General features: G+C 37.3%; 2 protein-coding genes across 5 annotated transcripts in view; one reads left to right on the top strand and one right to left on the bottom strand.

The window, feature by feature from the left end:
• The first annotated feature begins 988 nt into the window (after positions 1-988).
• LOC135106877 (protein kintoun-like) lies at positions 989-5,629 on the top strand. The gene is made up of 2 exons (XM_064016250.1): positions 989-2,656; positions 2,841-5,629. The coding sequence occupies exons 1-2, from the start codon at positions 1,040-1,042 to the stop codon at positions 3,768-3,770; spliced, it is 2,547 nt and encodes an 848-aa protein (XP_063872320.1). The 5' UTR covers positions 989-1,039; the 3' UTR covers positions 3,771-5,629.
• A 6,180-nt stretch (positions 5,630-11,809) lies between these two features.
• Positions 11,810-14,616, bottom strand: part of LOC135106875 (importin-13-like) — a 40,953-nt gene continuing 38,146 nt past the window's right edge. For all 4 annotated transcript variants that reach the window (XM_064016246.1, XM_064016247.1, XM_064016248.1 and 1 more), the window contains exons 17-19: positions 14,124-14,285; positions 13,694-13,865; positions 11,810-12,913 (exon numbers count right to left, since the gene is read on the bottom strand). In XM_064016246.1, the coding sequence (XP_063872316.1) occupies positions 12,805-12,913; positions 13,694-13,865; positions 14,124-14,285 (443 nt within the window). In that variant the 3' untranslated portion in view covers positions 11,810-12,804. The remainder of the gene's footprint in view (positions 12,914-13,693; positions 13,866-14,123; positions 14,286-14,616) is intronic.

The following is a 14,616-nucleotide window of genomic DNA, read 5'->3' as shown; positions in this document are numbered from 1 at the left end:
CCTCTTCGTCATGCATTCATTTACGTACTTCAACCCTTTTTCTTTGTAAAACTTGCACTTTCCTTATCTCCATATCGTTTATCGTTCTATTCATCTGTGTGTGTGAGAGAGAGAGAGAGAGAGAGAGAGAGAGAGAGAGAGAGAGAGAGAGAGAGAGAGAGAGAGAGAGTCCATGCCTATTTTCTACATGCCCAATAAACTGATGTAGGCTTACTCAAAATAACTATAACTTCTATATACCAGGCCAGCAATCCCACGTGGGGTATCTCAGACAAAACATTACACACTTATACACACATAATTCACCCTCTTAGCCCCTTAGGCCTCTGATGGAAATAATAGACGTCATAATATTTTCCTTGATAGACAAAAAGTTCTGTAATGGTGTCCGTCCTCTGTGACCCACAGTTGCTATGCCGCGGGGCTTTAACTGTGGGAGCAGGTTCGGCTTCGCTAAGTTCCTCAGACGATGCTTGCTTATAAGTTTCAATGAGCCGTAAAAAGTCTATCCATACCAGCATTGACAGACATAAGACTCACAATCGTCATTGAGGTGGATGCCATATTGATTGGGAAAGGACGTAAACTGTAACCTAGATATCCTGTTCCGAATATGTGTGTTGCCGGTGTCCTACTGTTTTTTAAAGCCCTCGTCCACGCAGGCATTTTCTCTTCTTGTCACAATCCGTAATTCCTTGATTTCTATGCTTATTTCCTGTCAGGTTTTGATGAGGTGGTAAACATCCAACTTATCACGTGAAGATAAAATGCCTGCCCTACGCATCATGTCGTTTCCACTAATCAATTAAAAAGAGAGAATCTTATCAACTACCATTAATGCATTGACATATTTCTCATTGCTACTGTGGCTGTAGTCTTATATCGTCTTTTACATCCATATATCCTCGCTCTTTTCCTTCTTCCTTCCTCCTTTAATTATTACGCAAAGTTTTACATGTATTGCTTCCCTTCCACTTTGGTTACTACGCGAATTGAGCGCCAGCGAGACTTGGCATCTGCTTGTTGACTTCCCACAAACATGGCTTCACTTACTGCAGAGACCCTTCTCGATGGGATTTCAAAGGAAGATTGCACCCTTTTAGCGAAATCCTTCAAGGACAAAAAGTTCCGCCAACTCTTGTGTGACTACGCTAAAGAAGTGACTGACCCAGAGAACCGAAAACAATACGAGGAAGAAGTGATACAGTTCGAAAAGGAACGTGGGGTGGAAGTTGTCTTCATCCACCCGAGTCCGGGATTCGCCTTGGCACTGAGAGGCGATGGCGATGCTGATGATGGTGCGGGGTTTGTCAATATATGCAGCAGTGACGTGGTGCAGAAGCCGGACCTGCAGGCAGTGAGTGGCGGGGGTAAAAAGTGTCATAAGTGGTCCTTGCCGCATGCTATTCCAAAGCCACGGCGCGAGGGTGTGCATGACCACCGGGGCAGGTCAAGGAAACCGACGGTGGTGCATGATGTCGTGTTTCACCCTGAGGCCCTTCAGCTTGCCCTCCACTCTCCCGCCATAAAGCAAAGCTTGATCGACACGGCCCTGAATAGCCTCAGGAAACATTACAGTGTAAAAATTGGCAAGGTGGAGGAAGTGAAGGAGAAACAGTACATAGGCATGCCTGCCCAGTCCATCATAAAGCGCAAAATGGATAAGAAACATTTCCAGGCAGATGAGCAAAAGAGTGCATACAAAGATCACAGGACTAACATAATTGATAATTCATTTATTAATGTAAGTGAAAAGAAAATGAATGAAGAATCAAAATTTGTTGAACCAAAGTACAAGCTTAAGTATGTAAGGAAAATGGACATCCAAGATTATTCAGTGCAATTAATACCCCATTGCAGCCAACTATGGCAACCGCAGGCCCTGGAACTTGAAGTGAATCTACCAAGGGTCTCCCGGGCATCACAAGTGAACTGTGATATTCAGCAGCAATATGTTCTCCTCACAACAGAGTCTGATCCCAAGTACAAATTGGAGCTCCCCCTCAGGTATCCCATTGATGAGGATCGGAGCACTGCTAAGTTTGATGTGTCAACGCAGAAACTGACACTAAATCTGGCTGTGGTTCCATCAAACAAGAACAGTGATAAGCTTGTTATTCACAGTCAGTCTCCTCCATCAGACTCTGGCATTGAGTGTGAGCTTGACTTGAGGACTAATGGTGATAGTGATAATGTATCGGAAGAGTCAGTGTCATCCCAGGATGATGGTGCTAAGGATGTGGAAGAAGTTACTGGTGCAGAGGAGGAAGATAATGTGTTTGAGCCACCATCACCAGAGTATAAATTGACATTGGCTCCAAATTACTCAGTGCAACAAAGTAAAGAGAGCCTGAGCATTTCTCTGTACTGTGGAAATGTTCTTCCCAGCAGTATGAAAGTTGAGCAAGTTGATAATATGAATGCTGGAATTGAATTTTCCTGCATTGGGGGAGGCCAGACCTTGCTTCATTACAGCCTCAAGGTGGATGTCAGTCCTCATAAGATTGCTGCGTCTGGCCTGAATCACAAGGAGGAGGAGGGGAAAGTGGTGCTAATAATCAAGAAAGCTGTGGAAGAGTTCTGGGAGACTTGCAAGATTGGACATGGAAACACCATGACTGCCATTAATTTGCCCATCACTGAAGAAAAACCAAAGGTAACCTGCAGTATTGATTTTGGATATGATGTATTATAAGTAATTGTTCAGTATTGGCGGAATTGAGGTTGTATAGAATTATTATAAGCTTAAATGCACAAACACTGTTAATTGCTGCCATGTAAATTGATATTGAAATATTTCTAAAGAACCAGAACTTAAAAGTTGGTATTTCTTATTACAGAATGAGTCGACTGAAGAAAAGCAGGATAGCCCCAAGAGTTGTGCTCGTCCCCCACGATCACCTCGGATGGCTCGGACAGTAAGCATGTGTGAAACTGAAGCCAGCCATCCATTTCGGCTCCGAGGACCTACCTGCTCTTGGCCTCGAGGTATCTTGAAGCACCGTGTCCGTTCCTTGAGTGAATCCCAGGTGGGCACCTTATCTTCCCCTGCTCTCTTAGGACCCACAAGTTCTTCACTTGACCTTGAAGTATTTGAAAACAAGCCAAGATATGGTGATGAGGAAGAGGAAGAAGAGAGTGTTGAAGAGAGTGTAGCCTCAAGCCTAGGGGAGAAGAAGAGTGTTCGCTTTAATGAGGTTGTGTCCCGGCAGCTTTTCCGGTCCAACTCATCCATTTTGGGTCAACGGGCCAAGAACCAACGCAAAGCCATTAGGAAGCGCAAGTCTCAAGCACGTAGGGAATCTGAAAGTGAGAAAGATGCTGGCATAAACACATCTTCTGGCGATAGTGACCTCACCACAGATGCTGCCACTGATGATGACACTGATGCCACCAACTCCAACACAACAGAAGTGGATGACAGTGTAGATGTAGACAGTGATGCTAACAGCCCTAAGGACAACAGCAATATTAATGGCTGTGGTGATGTACTGCAGCTTCTGAAGACAGGGAAGAAGAATAAGAATGTGTACAAGTCAACCAGGCATAATAATAATAATAATAATAATAATAGTGATGACAATAGTAATAATAATTCAGGTAAGAGTGATCTTGGCAATGAAAATGCAAGTAAAGAGGAAGAGGAGGAGGACAACAATGATTTCATCATCAAAACCAGTAAAAAGAAGAAGAGGAAAAACAGGAAAAACAAGATGCCTAGTTTTGAGCCAACTAATACCCTTATTTTCCAGCTGGACATGGACAAATGAACATTGGGAGAGAGAACACCTTTACAGCTTTGGTTTGCTGCCTAAGAGACATAGGTGCACTAGCGACTTACATGATGATGAGATGATTATTTACTCCCTCAGGGGAAAATATCACATCAGTGCAAAAGAACTATGTGAATTATTCCAACTAATTCAAAAACTTAAGCTGATGCATTCTTATGTACTTTTTTTGTCACTCTTTTCTAAGAGCATTATTAGTATTTGTCATATTAACATGTGATTGTTCCAGATATGCTAAATTAATACTCTAAAATTATGTTTCTTATACTTAGTAAATTAAAAGTACAAAATTTAAGTTTTGTAAATTTGAATTTGATACATGTTGAAAATCTTAAATCCAAATGAAACATAGATTATGTTTAGGTGTTACTGTGATAACAGTCTTGTGGCTCCTCACTGAAGCAGTTAATGCTAATATAACATGGACTAGGTTTATTGAGCAGAGCAGGAGTAACATCTGAAAATACTTTAAGAAGCATCCCATTATCTTATGATACTGAAGATTTAGCTAGGCTTAGTGTAGGCCTTGTAAAAAGGATGCAATGTTTGCCCACACCAACAGGCTGTCTGAAGTGTAACACAGGTGCTAGCACAGGACCAGGAGGGAAAGCAGTTTAGTTCATGTTTGTGTTGTCATATCCCTACAGCTTATCTTCCTTTTCTATTCTAAATTACATTTCACATTTTGCCATACTTGTGTACAGTGTATATGATTACAATAGATAGAGAGATAGATAATGCAAATATATACATAAAGAAGCAGAAAGACAGGCAGATAGATCATTAGATATGTAGATATTAGTTTAGATTATTAGATATATGTAGATATTAGTTTAGGTTTTCAACACTTTGGATCTAGGATTCTCAACTTGTATCTTTCATTTCTACTTCAGACAAAAATCTCTTTATTAGGTCAGCATCAGGTAGAAATTTTGTAGTTGTGCATTTTGAAGGTTTTCATATTCAGAAGTGTTTCAGATTTTCACCAGTACAGATGGATCAGTATTGGCTGGATATTCAGAGCTCAATAATGTTAGTTGTGCAACCTTTAACTCTCAGTTGCTTACACCATTATAGCCCCCAGTGATTGATTCCTGTGATTTAGTTTTGAAGGTGATGTAAGTTAATGAGGCTCGTTCTAGCCTTAAAGACTTGATAGGTCATTCTGTAATGGTGACTTGTTATTATAAGTTATTTAGAATATGCTTTATTAATGTTCAGAGGTGCTGGAAGGAACTCATTGGATTTGCAGCATCAAGTGAATGACTTACTATGTGACAGTAAGGGTGTTATAGTTATGTTTATATTGGGTGAATAATCTGAAGCATGGAAAATGAGGGCATCATGTTGGATTGCTTGAAAATTTGTTAAGATCACTGAAAATGTAAGTTTGTCTTCATAAGAATTTTGTATTAAATTTTCTTATTTTTATAAAGTCTGCTGCTTAATTGTGAGAATATGTCTAATACTGTACTTATGTTTCATTCTTTAGTTATTGTTGGATCATCCTGATTTTACTTTTCTTGAGATAATTGAAGGCTCATGTGTTTCTTAGGGAAATCCATAGTTTAAAGTGGTAGAAAAGTGAAATATGAGGATAAAGTATTAGCTTCACTTTGGTGTTTTCAGTAGCAGATGCACAGTAACATGAATGTCAAAGATGGGTTACTAAGAGTACAAGATTAGTACAGACCTTCATTAGATCATAATTGCAACTTTGTCTTATGTGGTGCATTGTATTCACTAAATACTAATAGGAAGTAGACCTTTTCAACATTTCATTATATTCAAGGTAATATTATGGCTATATAATGCAAAATTAAATTAATATATTACCAGATTTGCTTCTTATTCAAGACCCTACTTACTCTTATTTATCCACACAGCCATTGACTTAAATTAACAAAAAATAGACTGTGGTTCACTGTGGGTAAGCCTGGCCATGGGGAGCACTCAGAGCTACCTAGGTGCTGAGCTGATCTTGTATGGACCTCTTAGGGATGTGTATGAATGAACTTGCCATGAATCTAGTTTTTCAGAGCACTTCTGAGGTCTAATGTGGGCTTTTGAGAATTCTAGTGCCCTACTTGGACTTGGATGTGGGTAGCCATGATGTTAAGTGACAGCTGAATGAAAACTGCTGGCTTCAATTATGGGACACTGAGGGGTCAAAGCCCAATGAGATATAAAGCACTGTTTGTTACTTGCATGACCAGAGCATAAACCCCATTTAGTCTTGCTGTAGTCACACCTGTCCCATCATGTTTTCAAGAAGTATTTTTTGGGGGGAGCTTGTTAAGCACTGCCTTATGGAAACTTATGGAGGGGGTGTTAATTCAGGAACAGGCTTCAGATATAGTTGGATTGATTGATAAACATGGACAGCAGCAGCAGTAAAAAAAAAAAAAAAATAGAAAAAAACATAACAGGAAAGCAGACAACTAATTTAAGGAAAATAGATAATTGTTACTCTAAACAAACAACTTTGATAACTATGAATCTTCCATGAAGGGAAAATGTGGCTGTATTTCCAGCACCTATTGTAGCATCAAGCACAGCATGACAGCAGGTTGAAATCAATTTGAAGTCCAAAAGAACACAAAATTGAGGTATGAAAAAATGTTACAGCTGTGAGAGCCTGCCATCCCTTAAGCTGTAAACCAGGCACAGAAGCAGTGTTACCATCAGTGGTAGCAGCCTTGCCTGGTACTTTCAAATAAAGCAGTAGTCAATTAGCTCCATTAAATCTTTAAGTAAAGATCAAGTAAATAAAGGGTAAGAATCATGAAGAAACAAATAACTGTAAGAAAACTATATTTCATTTTAATGAGTCACTCACATGTCACATTTAATCACATATGTACAATAAAACAAACATGGCAAATACCTGTCATGGCTGTCTCCTATATTAGATGGAGGATAGCTAGATTTAACAATAACTTATACATAAATCCTCTATGCATCAATGCTTTATTAACAAGTATGATTTACCATCTCTGATATGCATCATCCCTTAAATTGAGATAATTCATGCTGAGCTCAAACATTTCAGTTACTCCTAGGAAATAGCTGTCTCTGGTCCTGGCACACACTACTCAACCTTTTCTAAATGGAAATATTGCATTCTATAATGTACATGAATTTCATAAAAATCTTGATATTCCTCTGTTGACCTGTGTCAGCATGGAACCTGCTCTTGAAAATGATGACAGTGATAACATGTACATTCATGCATTAATTACAATTGCACATTAATTGTTCTATCTCAAATGTATATGAAAAATCTGAGTAAGCCACTTGAGCAACACACACAGATCTCATCTAGAAAGATATGGTGACTTTCTGACACTCAGTGCATACTTTGTTTGTGTTACTGTTGCCACTCCTTGATGGCTTGATAACAGCAAAAATTGCATATTCAAAAATCCATGATGGTAGAATTAAAATTAAAATTATTACAAAGCTGTCAAAAGTTATCTGCTCCACATTACAGGAGGCATATTTATTATCAACAACAGAAAAATCACCCAAGTACACTTAAATCTGCAAGAAAATAGCTGCCAATTCAATATGGATATAAATGTGTATTGAAATTACAAAAAATCTGTGTGAACACTTAATTTTTTTGTAACAATCTTGAAATGGAAAACAGGGCCTGTTCATGTGCAAACAACACCAGGTGACAGGAAGTGGAGCACAACAGATGAACTGTGAGTGATAAGTTACTGGAAGGAAATTACCAGAATGAATTACTCCTAAGGATTACTGCAACAGATCTAAGGCACACATACTATTTATAGTATTATCCCCAACTTCAAATGGCATATATGGCTCTTGTAAATGCAAATCACAAACTTACTGGTAACACATGTTGCTCCTGGGCACAAAGGAGAATTTAAAAGTACTGGTGGAACACATATTACCTTATACACCACTGACATGATTCATCTGCCAATCCCCTGATCTATGAATAAACTTGCAGGTTATTACTTTGGAACTTGACTCAGTCCATGCTTCAGAAAATAATCTGTAAGTATAATGTGATATATGATGATGTGGGCTGGTGAAAGTCTAATGAAGTGTCTCCCATTTGGTTACTTATGTTTACATTACATATTTGTGTGTGTGTGTGTGTGTGTGTGTGTGTGTGTGTATGACAAATTAAAACAAATAATATCAGACTGTACAGTATTTTTTTTGGTGGGTCAAACAATCAGTATGATGGATGGAACACAGCCTGAGTAATTTCTATGTAGTTTTGCTTATATGTAAGGATGAGCAGCACGAAAAAAATATTATAGAAAAATTTAGCATATTATTGATTTTCAAGATAGTGGTGCTATTGGGAAAACCCTAACCTGATAAAAGAGATGCATAAAAAAAAGGGCAATTGTCTTGAGAGAGAGAGAGAGAGAGAGAGAGAGAGAGAGAGAGAGAGAGAGAGAGAGAGAGAGAGAGAGAGAGAGAGAGAGAGAGAGAGAGAGAGAGAGAGAGAGAGAGAAACTCACTGACAGTCACACACACAAACAGTTCTGTTTTCATCATTAAGGCTTACACCAGGTTATAATTTTCTCAATAGTACATATCTTATAGTTGGCTTTTCCTGCTGCTACATTTAGCAAGATAAAAACACATGCCCAATTCTATCAGGTACTGAAAATCTGAAAAATAACAAGAGCTCTTCCTCAGTAACTATATACACAGTGAGCCAAGATGAAGTAGCTGTGTTTTATATTTTACCATACTATGAAATGTAACCTAAACCTAATTAGATCTGCATCTCAAACACACATTCGTCTAATAAATTTTATTAAATCTAATATAAAAATTTAAGAACAAATTTTTCAAAATCCATTTAATACATAGTTCACAAAAATGCTTGTGTGAAAGTTAAAATACAACATAATTTATGGACTACATAACACATTTCATTAAGTCCTCAGATGATACAACAACTTTAAATTTTGAGCTTTGCCTCATGCCTTGTTTGACACTTCTTGCAAACTTTTCTACTCTCTTGTTTCTCCTTATTAATTTACTTCACCTCTGACCAGGACTTAAAACATAAAGGTGATACGCAGAAGAACCTTCACCTTTCCCTATCCAAACACTCACATCTTGTCAGCTCAAGCATCTTCATGCTCAAAACATTCACCTCCATAATAAATTTTGAGCTAAAAGATAAATCTGACAAAAAAAAAAAAAAAAAAAAAAAAAAAAAAAATAGGGGGAAAGTAAATACGAGTTTTGCCTCAATTCTTCCACATCAGTGGCAGAAACCCACCATGGCCACCATAGACTTCCCAGCATGATCACTTTACTCCACCTGTGAGTTCTATAAATCTCTCCTCTCCTTCAGATGATGGAAGGGTTCCCCAAAACAATTAGCCATATAACCATGACACTCAAATTAACATTCATTCACTGCTGGTCTATATACCAGGCTAGCACCCCATTATAGGAGGATAGCTGAGATGAAGTATACATGTGTACGTTCACATTTATGTAGATAATGTAATTCAGTCTTATGCAATAACGAATAACACAAGGCACTTTACAACAAAGGTTCCATTTTTTTTCATTTGACATTATTTACTTTTCATAGTTCAGTCCCATCAGAACAGTAAGATCACTTTACTGACAATAATTTAGTTTTCCATGTGTGTAATTGTCGCCAAAGAGTAAAACAGTGTAATGGGCAGTATGACCACCCAACAAGTTCAAGGTCACAGGTCCAATCCCTGTATTCAGTTACTTGTCAATAACTCAACTATCTACACATCACTTTATATCTTTTGTGTCTTCCCTATCCCTTACCTAGTTCTTGAAAGACTGAATGGCAATGTGACAAACACTTTGACATTAGATGCTACACCCTGCCAAAACATGCATATTTGCTAGATTTGTTGCTTTAACCCATATCTCATCTAAGGCCCATGTATTTCCTAATGTCTATTAAAGACAAACTTTGTAAGTATCTGGTCTTCCAACCACATGACAAGTTATTTTACCAATCAGTCCAGATCTCTGTGTGATGATGGTGGATTTAACCAGTGCTAACAATTTAACTAAATTTGTGATCTGCTTCTTATCCTTTTTAATGGTAAAGATTGTTGACTGCAGTTCCTAACTTAGGCATGATGACCATTACTGGCTTGCCATCCTCACACTGCTATCTTTTGTTTCACATAGAGGAACTGCCAGAGGCCAGGGACCAAAGTAGAAATTTTGTAGACATAATGGAAGGTAAAAATACAAAAGCCTACTCCAAATTGTGATTACTGCTGTCTTCCATGCTATGTGTCAGGATGGAGTTCAAATACTATGGTAGTGTATGCTTTTTAATTGCTTGCTTTTACTTCTGAATAAAGCTACATCTATATTCCCAGTGTATTGTAATCAACAACTAAAAGATGCCGTAAGGAGATAAGGACTTCCTCTTTGGTAGGAAGAGTTTGGGGAGGCTGTAGCCTAGCGCTTAGATGTGGTAATCTCGGGGACCTGAGTCAGAAGCTGGCAATTCTTCAAGCAACCACCGAGTGGCTAAAGAAAATCCACAAGTTTCATATCAACCATGTCTTTGATAATGACGGCACTGAAGAGGTCTGGGGGACAGCATGAGCCTCTGGAAAGGTATCATTCTAAAAATCTGCCTGTGCCTCCACAAATATAAGAGGCTGACCAGCTAACCCTCCAAAAAAGAAAGAGTTGCAGCAGAGAAAAGGAGGGAGTTCTTGACGTGGGGAAAGTGAGCGATCTATGATAACTATGAGAACCTTGTAATTGTTTCATAATTGGCCGATCTTGCTATAATCATTACCCAGAATAGCAAAAAGTCTACAAATACATCACTTGAAGATATGAAAACACACATTCCCAATAAATATTCACCCATTTGCTGGAGAGTCTACATGTTGTTAACATCCCTTCAAGAGGCTTTGTGTTATTATTTGCATCTTATCTCAGTAATTTCTCATAGTCACTGGTACAATTTAATGGAGTTTCAAATTCAGTGATATTTAAAAAAAAAAGACTCTGAATCATCAATGGGACAAACACCAGTGAGAATCTGACTAATCATCTCCATGATGTTTGAAAGCAGTTCCTATGAAAGTCCGAGTTAAGTAACATAATACACTCCTTTCAACTGTGTTTGGCATTTTTCCTTAATCTTAGGTCTCCTGATCTGCTATGAAACTATCAGTTGTTGGGGTTTGTAAAGAAAATATCTTTAAATCAGAGAACTTGCAAGTAAGAGAAAAGGCAAAATACAGAGAAAAGAGTGAAGAAGATGACTTGTGAACATGATTCTGGATCCTTTCACTGAGTAATTTTGCCATTTTAATCAAATTAAAGCTTGTTGAAAATCTGGATTTCTCTCCCTGCCTAATGTATGAACTGTGGTTACCAAGATGATGAAGGTAATCTTTAGCTTGCAAATATATACTGGAATCAATATTTTTCCTGGCTTTATATGCATTTTGTCAAAATAACATTATTTTATTAAACAGACATGGCCTATGATAGTACATTTTTGTTTTAGAGAAAATTGTCATCATATTACAGTGAGCTTAGAGTTACTGCAAACTTCACCTGATGAATATCTGGCAAGACAAAGGTCAATATATAAATATTCATGGAAACTTCCTCTACCAATAAACACATGTTAAAACAAAAGTAAATGATGCATAACAACTACAATGCAATTATTTTTTGTCCCATTTATCTAATGCATCATATGAACAGTAAAAAAATAAAGCTTTTGAGAAAAAAAAAAAAAAAAAAATCCAACAGTTAAGGATAATAATTGAGTAGAGCACAGTTAATCCTAACGAACTTTCAGTAAATGTTGCAACTTACAAGGACAAGAGCTGGGTGGCAAAAGCAGGATTAATGCCAAACACTGCTTTGCCAAGGACAGTGCTCAGGTTAAGTTCCACCATCACTCTGAATGTAACAACTAAGAATGCTATCAATGCAATGGTGATGAAATATATGATAATTGTAAGTCATCTGAATTTGTCATATATATATTTATTTTAGGAAAGTAAGACTGGACCAAAATATAACTTAATCTATGTTTTACAATTTGCTATACTTTCAGCATACTAATTTGTACAAAAAAAAAAAAAACTTTGTTCATTGGTAAGAGGGAAGAACTTAAACACGAGTAAAAAATACTAACTTATCACTGGTTATGTTATCAGTGGTCTACTCCTAAACACCCTGATACAAGGTCAAAGCAAATCACAATATGGATCACTTAATGGAACCAGCTTATAATACAGCTTTGTGACTCCTTACTTCTTTCCACTTTGTTTAACATGAACATTAAATGTATTCAACAAAACAGAAAAACGAGCCCACTTCTCTTCCCATCTCCCAAGCCACAAGAAGTATGCAGTCACCTAACAGTGTGAGAAGAGGCATAAATCTTTTAAGACACACCACCATCTGTGGATGACCTGGCCCTCTTCTTCAGCTACCGGTAAATGTTAGGAATGCCTTCATGGCTTCTTGGTGGGCTACAACTGTGCACCCTATTCAACTTAATGAGTAGCATTATTAGAATGAGACATGACAAAACTTGCTCAAGCTTTGCCTACTTACTGCACAAATAATTTATCAAAGTAAATATCTAGTAAGAGGTAGATGTCATCAAGAGCTCAAATCTTCAATTTCTTCTTGCACACAGATTTATTTCAAAAGCAACAATATGCAGCTTGAAAATTAGACATTGAAATATTATGAACCAGTTAGATTTAAAAGTCTTCTTTAAATATTGTTTGTGAAAAAATAATAGTCAACAGTTTACTTAAATTATGAAACAACTTGATACTTTGATCCTAAACTGTAACCAATCCTTTAAATTTTCTTTACAAAACAAATATATGTGACTAACTATACAGGTTAGATACAAAGGAACATGGATATAAATACATAAGGAACACTGGTGTTAAAACCTTTCCTGGAGTGAAGATGGTTGCAGCAGCTAGAGCAGCCATCCATCCTCTCAGTGGAACCCTCTCGTCTGAGCCCCATAATCAGTTCCTGCTAATCCTCGTCCTATTAGTGCCAGATCAGTAACAGCCTCTAAGATTCTACGCTTGTTCCCTCTGTTCCTGAAAGCACACAATGATACATAGTTAGTTTGTTAGTTATAATGGTTGAAAGACTTTTTCAGAGGTAGAATGAAGAAAGTTAGGAATGAAATGGTCAGAACAAAACATAATTTATGTATAGAGAATGGGCTGCACAACCTGAAGAGCTGCAATCACATAAATTATATAAATGAGTCTAACTCATGGAATTGTATGGATATCTTTTAAAAGGATGATGATTAAATAAAGAATAAGAAGAGTGGACAGGAAGGTAAAACAGTATGTCATAAATAGAGAAGCCATCAAACGTGAAAGCAGGGCATCCAGCCTCTGCTATATGGTTTCCTAGGTGTGAGTCTGCTCAGACTGGAATTGTCAATGCATCTGAAAATCAGAAATGAATTTGTTGATGAAAAGGCAGTGGACACAAGAGTAATAATGAAGATCATGCAATAAATAAATCTAAACAAATGAATAATAAATAAATGATACATATCACATAAAATCTCATGTATCTGATTAAGAAGATAGATATAACATGCAGCTTTTATACAGAGAATGCCACATGTAGGCCCACTGTCTTCTTACAGCTTCCATTATGTTCTCCTGGCCCTCTGAGACTATCCTACATAAAGATGCTATTACCAAAAGACAGTCATTCTAAATCAGCATTTTCTAAAAGCATACACTCCAGAAGATACTGTAATATATAAATTAGTGAATACAGTGGGAGTATTTCTTTAAGTTTGCTTCAAAGGAGGGACAGACCACAATCATCACCATCTCCCTATGGCAACTTACTTTAAAACTTTCTTAGCAAAGTCTTCTTTTTGTTGTGTTGTAACTCGAGGTGATAGGAAGGTTTCTTCTGACTGGATACTCTTGAAGGTGCGGGCAAGGTCGTCACCATACATCTTGCACAAAGCACTAAGCACATCACTAAAGCTGCTCAGACTATGGCGTGGAGAGTTGCCTACAAAAAAGATGGATATCTTTAGAGACTTTCTTAATGTTTCTGAGTTAAGTATGTAAGATTATTGAAAGAATGGCTATAATTTCATCTAATGACAAAATTAGATCAACATGCAGTTTAAGTACACCCATAACTGATATTCAATTTTTGGACATCCTAAAACAAGAGCAAAACTCTCCTTCATTCACCCCCAAGACCTGCCTCATCAAGACAGATAAGTGAAAAGCTCCAAACTATTCAATAAGAATCAACACTTACAAATACAAAACATTAACGTTTTGACGAGGGTTTCAGCATTGTGAGCAACTACTGGCTGCAAACTTCCTCCAGCTGGATCTCTACTCATGTTTATAAAGGCTGCCAGGAAAATACCAGCACTTCTGACTGTGCCTTCTTCGGGTAACTTCAACGCCTCAACACCTGAAAGAAACACTCAGGATGAGATCTGAGTGTATAAGCTTAACATTCACATTAAAACTTGGTGCATATATTCACCTTGTTAATTGACCTTTTGAAAACATCAGCATTTCCTGGAGCTTAAAATAGTAGGGTGCATGTTTAGAGTATAATTCTGAATCCATAACAACAAAAGAAGATATAGTAACTCAGAGCTTTAAGTCTATAGTCAATTGTCATTCAGTAAAATTATGTAGGGCTACTCAAATCACACATGTCATATGGTCATAAGTAGGTAGTTATAATAAAAAAGAGAATGTAAAAAAAAAAAAAAAAAAAAAAAAAAAAAAAAAAA

Source organism: Scylla paramamosain, chromosome 14 (assembly GCF_035594125.1).
Source record: "Scylla paramamosain isolate STU-SP2022 chromosome 14, ASM3559412v1, whole genome shotgun sequence".
Lineage (NCBI taxonomy): Eukaryota > Metazoa > Arthropoda > Malacostraca > Decapoda > Portunidae > Scylla > Scylla paramamosain.
The sequence above is the reverse complement of the archived record's forward strand: the minus strand, read 5'-3'. Positions and strand labels throughout refer to the sequence as shown.

Excerpts from the sequence above, each read along its gene's own strand:
- LOC135106877 (XM_064016250.1), top strand. The coding sequence starts at position 1,040 with ATGGCTTCACTTACTGCAGAGACCCTTCTCGATGGGATTTCAAAGGAA. Across the intron at positions 2,657-2,840 it reads TCACTGAAGAAAAACCAAAG|AATGAGTCGACTGAAGAAAA; the intron begins GTAACCTGCAGT and ends TTCTTATTACAG.